This window comes from Montipora foliosa, chromosome 8 (assembly GCF_036669935.1).
Source record: "Montipora foliosa isolate CH-2021 chromosome 8, ASM3666993v2, whole genome shotgun sequence".
NCBI lineage: Eukaryota > Metazoa > Cnidaria > Anthozoa > Scleractinia > Acroporidae > Montipora > Montipora foliosa.
The window spans coordinates 23923211-23930301 of NC_090876.1; the positions used below are offsets into that span (position 1 = coordinate 23923211).

The window sequence follows — 7091 nt, forward strand, 5'->3', positions numbered from 1 at the left end:
AGGACAAAGGAATCTAGCAAAATGGTGATGAGTGCTCTGAAGTCTCTAAAATATTTCAAAATAAAATCAAGATGTCAACAATGACGTCAGCAAAGATTCCCTTAGAAGACCCGAATAAACAACATGATTGCAAAGTTTCATACCTCAAAATCTCCTCGGTTCAAAGAACTCTGAAATACGCCCGAAAAGTTTCAGATCTTTCGAGAAACGGGTCCCAGGGCCCAAGAATTTTTCGGGGTGAAAAACTGTTTGTGAAACTGCGATCACCTGCAGTGAAGATGGATGATAAACACATCGATACTTTGCAGTTCTTGGATTTTATTAGCTTGGAGAAGAAAATAGTTGTCCATATAAATTTAAGTTAATTTTAAATATTCATTTAACATTAATTAACAGTAAAAATGGAATTAGCATTTTTAGCAATAACACAACATCATTTAAATAATATTGAAGTAAACTGCCCTATACTTGATAACATTATGTAACAAGGGTTCTCTGAAATGAAGCAATGCTCCTCACAATTACCTAGACAATTATTAGAAGTGAATGAAATAATTATGGTTCAAACCCATGGCCATGACCTGTGCAATCCATTTGATGGGCTTAAGGTCTATTGTGAGAGGATTCAATGAACGGAAACACTGTGAATTAACTAATAATATTAAATTCATTCATCTGTTACAAAAATGTCTTCAACTGTTTTCAATTTTGTTCAGTTGAAAGATCAGTTCTTAATTTCATTCATAATCTGCACCTCAGATAGTTTAATGGTAAAGATTTTACTTTCCCAGACCCTCTGAGAATCACTGTTAAGCTATATGTAAATTCTGCAATCATAAATTTTGGCTTTTTAAGACTTCCCCCCACCTCCCTCCCCCCCAACCAAGCCTCAAGGACTGTCCTCATTTCAATGCATATGTAACATCAATCTTAATGAACGAAATGCAATGTTTATCTAAGGTAACAGCAAAATTACAACCATGCAGGTGATTTCTTTTATCAATTTCATAACAAAGCCATTGCATAAATTTTATATTTTGTTAAAAAAAAAATGTCAGACAACAAATTTAAATATAAGATGCTACACCAACAAAGGCATGTCAAAAAGACTAAATTTTTTAAGGGCAATTAACCTTTTTTAACCCTTTTTTAACCCTTATACATTGCTCAAATATTTTGCTAATGCTAGCCAAGGATAAATGTTTCAAAAAGCTGATTCATGACCCTACCACAAGAGCACAAGGCTAACTCGCATGACAACTTGTGCAAATCAATCATGGTGCCTATTGTGAATATGGGAAACATTACCAAAAGAAAATATGGACATGAAATCCTGGGCACCACTCGAGAAAAAGATCAGTCTTAAGTGTTTGTATAGGTAATCACATGGTTTTGAGTGCAATTTGGGATAAATCAGTATGAATAACTTTTTCAAAGTCTAACCACATTGAATGAGGCTGCAGGGTAAGTGCAATTTGTAGTCTGAGAAAATTTTATGAGCACTGATTTTTCCAAAATGCACAAGATAAATCATGTGATTGTTTGTTAATAATGTACATGCAAAAATGTGACTCTGTTTTCCTCTTATCATGTTTATTCTGTGTCTTGGCTTACTAGTCCCGCCTACATGTACATTAGCGTTATTGGTTGAAAAATGAGAACCTTGATTGACATGCTACCGCTAGTGGAAACTTACAGGCCAAAACAAAAAAAATTCTCCTTGAAACTTTCTCCTTTTGTTTTGTCGCACTTTCGTGACTTTCAATCAATTTATTTCATATTTCTGCACTGTTTGGGATTAATTGACGCATTCTCAATCGAAGCAGGTGCTGGTAATCCTTGGTGTAAAAACCTGTGAAACTCATGGATGACATAACACAAAGAAAAACAAAAGAGCAAAAAAACATCAAACAATTACCTAACCCTAACACGACCTCACAAAACAAAGAAAAAGTTTCACAGGTTTTTACTCCGAGATAAACCCAAGCAGGCTGAAACTTTTTGCATGAATATTATTCAGAGCAAAATTAGGACCTATAAAGCTCTCACATCTTGTTTCCTGGTGCTTTATGAGTTTAAAGGTTAGCATTTTTGTTAGGTTGGGGGTAAATACAGCTATTACAGTATTAGTGTTTACTTGAGTTGCAGAGTTAACTCATTGACTCCTAGGAGTGGAACTTAATAGATTTTTACTCTGTCTAATGCCATTTGATTCTTACTCGTCAATGAGGTGGTCTAGGGTAGTTCAGGTGTCAATGAGTTAATTGAGGGCACTTTGTATCGTTAATAACAATTGTTATTACACATTGGTGTCACCAGCTCGATTTTGATTGGCTATATGCATGCAGCTAATGCTTGCTTTCTCTGTTTCTCTTACATCATACCTACAGACAATAGATTTATGGATACAGAAGTGGCGTCACCTAACACATTAACCAGCAGAAAAGAGGAAAGAAGACTGCCAACTGCAGAAACAGTCGTTCATTTGCCGCTCATCCAAAGAAATGGATGAGTCAGTTCTCTTGTCTTTACAAGTGCTGCTCAGGAATATGCATAATAAAACCATTTGGATTAGGTTTTCGCATGATAGCAATAATTATCAAGGCCGCAGTCAGGCCTCAGCCGTCAGGTTTGGCAGATAACACAAACTTTGGCCTTGATAATTATCACTATCATGCTCAACCTCATCCAATAATTGTTAATTGCCTGTATTCCTGGACAGGATTGATGTTGAAGTTTGAGAGGAGAGAGCAAGAGGACACTGCGATATCAATCAAAATCAGCGAGCACCTACTTATTAATAAGTGCATTTCTGGACATTAATGTCATCCTCAAACAACACAATCTATTCCTCAAATTAAAGATTATCCTTCATTGTCAGTTTGCTCCAAATGAAGTATTATCCTCCTCTTAGATTACTCTGTTCCTGGACTAGTGGTAGCAGATACCGGGGTAGCAAGAAAAAAGTAAAAGTAGTCCCTGGACAGGATTTCAACCCAGGGCACCCACTTTGAAGAAACTGTTTTTATCCACTTGACCACCAATCAAAAGATCAACTAACTGGTAAGTGTGCCGATTATTTACCAAAACTAATTAGTACCATAATTATTTATCCGTGTATGAGTCGACCTTTTATGGCCTCAAAAGAAGCTCCAAAAATTGCCTTCGACTTATACACGGGTCAAAGATTTAAAGCCAAGTTCAAATAAGACATGATCGTTCAACGGCTTGGTAGCCTGGCAAAATACCTCTCGTTTGCGTGCAAGCATCGTCACTCGTGTTCCCTAAAAATGCTGGTTGGTAATGATTGTTTTTCTTCTTTATACAAACCTGGCTGATTTAAATGCTTTTGCAAACTTCGTATTCTTTGGTTATGAGTTTTGTTTTGTTTGTCTTTGTGAGAAGTTACAAGTCAAGGACCAATTAAACCTTGCACATTTTGCATCATTTTTGAAGTTATTTTCAAAGATTGACTCCTGCCTCTGTGATATTGTGCTTATCCTCTAAAGCCCTTTATCCTTGAACAACGAAACAGGTTAGTTTGAGGTTTACATGTTCAATTTTCTGAGAACTTTTTTGAAACTCAAGGGCAAAATGCCCACATATACAACAACTGCTGAACCACAAAACTATTAAGCAATTGAGGCCCTGATTTTTTTGTGTATCCACAGTTCCAGAAATCGAAGAATACAAGATTAGTATCCCATGAACATTTAACAATGAAATTAAGAAATTGCTTTTTTTGCCATCAAAAATGGGGGGTAGACTTATACATGGGATCGACTCATAGACGGGTAAATATGGTATATATATAAAATCATTGCTGAATAATGAATGATTAAGTCTAAGGCTTGATTTTAAAATGGTTTGCTTTCTCTCGAAGTTTGGTAACTGACATTCTTCACTGTGTACATGTAATGGTTCTTAGCGGGTGTTAACACACGTTTACAGCGGTATTGGAAAGAAAAAAATTATTGACATTTACAAAAAATGACATCCTCACAGTTAGTGATGTGGCAATCTACTGGTTAAGTAAATGGGTTATTAATCAAACATTACCAGGTTTGAGTCCTGCCAGTCCAGACACTGTAGTTTGACTTAAAAAAAAATAAATAAAATATATATATATATATATATATATATATATATATATATTTCCCATGATCCCTATCAAACTTTCAGTGTCCAAAATGAACAATAACACTTCACTTGGAGCAAACTGACAGTTAAGAATAATCTTTTAATTGAGGGAGAGACTTGGCTGGCACAAAGGACCAATGATTGCTACTAATATTTGTCACTCTTCCCTCCCTTTCATCACCATGTATCATGTGCTATCATTGCCACATGCACTCTTCGTTGCCTATTATCAACTATAACATCGAAAATTGTCCCTAATAGTTTTCTCTGTTCGACAAGGGATGTCCAGATAGGTCCCTGCACTGCACTCTCAAGAATTTAGTGGCTCAGATGAACTATTGTTGTTTATCATAAGAACTTTACTTGATCATACAAAATTGATCGTTTGCAAAGATTTGACATCACACGGCCATGTTGGTGTACCGAACAATGTGGTAAAATGTCTTTTGGGAATTTGACTTTATTACTCTGCAAAACTTCTGGGTCACTTTGTACACCAACATGGCCGTCTCATCACATGGATGAAACCAAGAATAGGTGACGGAGGTTGTGAGGATGGAAGGAAGAAGCTCTCTCAAACAATGAGTGACCAGCACTCGGTAGACAAAGCTTATAGTTATAATATTTTACTCACCACCTTTAGCTGGTGAAAAAGGTGTTTTACCTCTTCCGTCGTCTTGCCAAAAATAGACACGTATGATTCGCAGCCATTAATGGCATCTATGACGGAAAGCACAACAACTATTCCTTTATCTTTGTCATTGCTACTGTTTGCCAAATCAACCAAAGATTTAGCTGTCATATTTTCATGCTTATTCTTGCAGAATATGGCAGATTGATTTAAGTTATTGTCCAGAGCCATGTGGCGTGCCAGCAGTAAATGTGTCGTGTCACCTCCGATTCTCGGGTTTACATCAACCAGATACTTTCCATTGTCAGTAATTAAGACCTCAAATGTGACCAAACCAAAGTAACCTCTACTTTGAAGATATTTCTTGAGAGGCAAGGTAAATTCCTCATATACAAGATGTTCATACTCATCTTGCCTATTCCAATCCACCACTCCAGAAGTCCAAGAAAATCCATTGAATCCACCAGTTGTTGTACCTAGCCAAAACATTTCCCCCGACTTGTGCAAGTAAAATTGGAAACTGGGAACTTCTTTTACCCCTGAGATATATTCTTGACATACAATGCCATCCGTCCAGTGACACACGTCTCTTACATGATGCAAAAGCGCGGACATCTCGCTTGCGTTATTGACCAACCAACTTCCACGTCCCCCGGTGCTCAAATCAGCTTTCACTGCGCAAGGATAATAAAGAGAGTTTAATTCCATGTGTTTCGGAAACGGTACTCCAACATCCACAATGGAGCTCTTGAGCTGTACCTTGTAAAGGAGATCTGGGTGAATGCTATGTTTATAGTTTGGGATACACTGCATGGCAGCTGTTGTTACGACTGGAACTTCGTCGCGAAGAGCTTCGTCCAGAGGTTTCATTACAATCGGAGGGAAAGCGGGAAGCCACTGTTTCCAGTGTTGTTGTATGTAATCTTGTGGCTGACATTCCATTATTATAGGTACTTCGTTCCCAGCGGCTGGAAGATGACGAAAAGGGTACAAACAGCGATCAAAATCCAGCGAAGACGGCGGACAGTCGAACACTCGGAATTTCTTATCGTTTAAGAACCTGTAGCCCTTGGAATAGGACGATGGCTTTTGTGGTAAAAAGTAAGCCTTCTTGAGACATTTCTGAATTAGGCTGCCAATGGTGACAACGTTCTTTGAAGACATGACGAACGTGCCAATTTCTTCAGCATTATTCTCTTAAGTAGAAAACACGTGCACGCATGATCAACCCAACTTTTCGTTTGCGTGGAGTTTGCCAATATCACTAGATTGATTAAAAATTATTATGAACGGCTGATGATGCAAGTTTCGGTGGATCTTGCAAAAGTTTGAAGTGGTCCAGACTTCTACCATCAGAGAGCTACGTTTCTTCTTTCGTTTTAAAGCTACGATTGCGTGACATTTTCGCGTGACAGCTGCTCAGACGATGTCCATGTGGCTTACATGTAAAACAGTTCTTTGAATTATTATTACCTCTTCAGGTTACTTACTTTGAATTTTTCTCGTCTATTTGCATGAAAATTGAGAACTCCTACTGCATAATGGCTTTCCAACCTCCCCTTGAGCAAATACTTATTGACAAAGTGACTACGAACAAATATGATATTGATGAAATATCATATTCTCAAATATACGAATATGATATTGTCTGTAACTAGATTTACTTTTACTGCTGCTATTGATTGTCAGATTCTCATTTATTTCTTATTCTTTTATTATGGTTCTTATATCATTGTGTAATTCTTACTTATGTATTGTATATTTAGATTGTTTAATTTATTATAATCATTACTATATAATTTACTATAATATATTGTATATTTAAATTTTTAATTTATTATAATCATTACCCATCTTGATGTGTACTGTACTTATGTTAATCTGGCACGTTCACGTTAAAACGAGTCTTACTCATCCGTGAAATGTGGATAAATAAAGTACTACTACTACTACTACTACTACTACTACTACTACTACTACTACTACTACTACTACTACTACTACTACTACTTATATACTGCGGTTTTTATAGCATATAATTTAAAAAAAATGTACTGGAACGATTGAAGGAGTTAGTTTCAAACTGTGGTGTCGCGTCGGTGCGGAGTTAAACTTGAAAATTTAGTCATATCAAAGTAAAATAAATGATAAAGGAGTTGATAAAAGGTGAATTTCAAAACATCGACCTGTTGTACGTCCAATAGTGGAATAGCGCCCTGGGGACGAGGTTGATAGACTACTCCCGTGGACCACCCTTTATTTTCAGAGATAACGCACGCAGAAAAGAGCTATTGTAGGTCACTCATGGGATGACTGTTGG

General features: G+C 36.8%; 1 protein-coding gene across 1 annotated transcript; it reads right to left on the reverse strand.

Annotated features, from left to right (window-relative positions):
- Nucleotides 1–300: 300 nt before the first annotated feature.
- Nucleotides 301–6395, reverse strand: LOC137967368 (uncharacterized). Its single transcript, XM_068813904.1, has one exon. The coding sequence runs from the start codon at nucleotides 5933–5935 to the stop codon at nucleotides 4757–4759; it is 1179 nt and encodes a 392-aa protein (XP_068670005.1). The 5' UTR covers nucleotides 5936–6395; the 3' UTR covers nucleotides 301–4756.
- Nucleotides 6396–7091: the final 696 nt, after the last annotated feature.

Coding starts and splice junctions, on each gene's coding strand:
- LOC137967368 (XM_068813904.1), bottom strand. CDS start 5,935: ATGTCTTCAAAGAACGTTGTCACCATTGGCAGCCTAATTCAGAAATGT.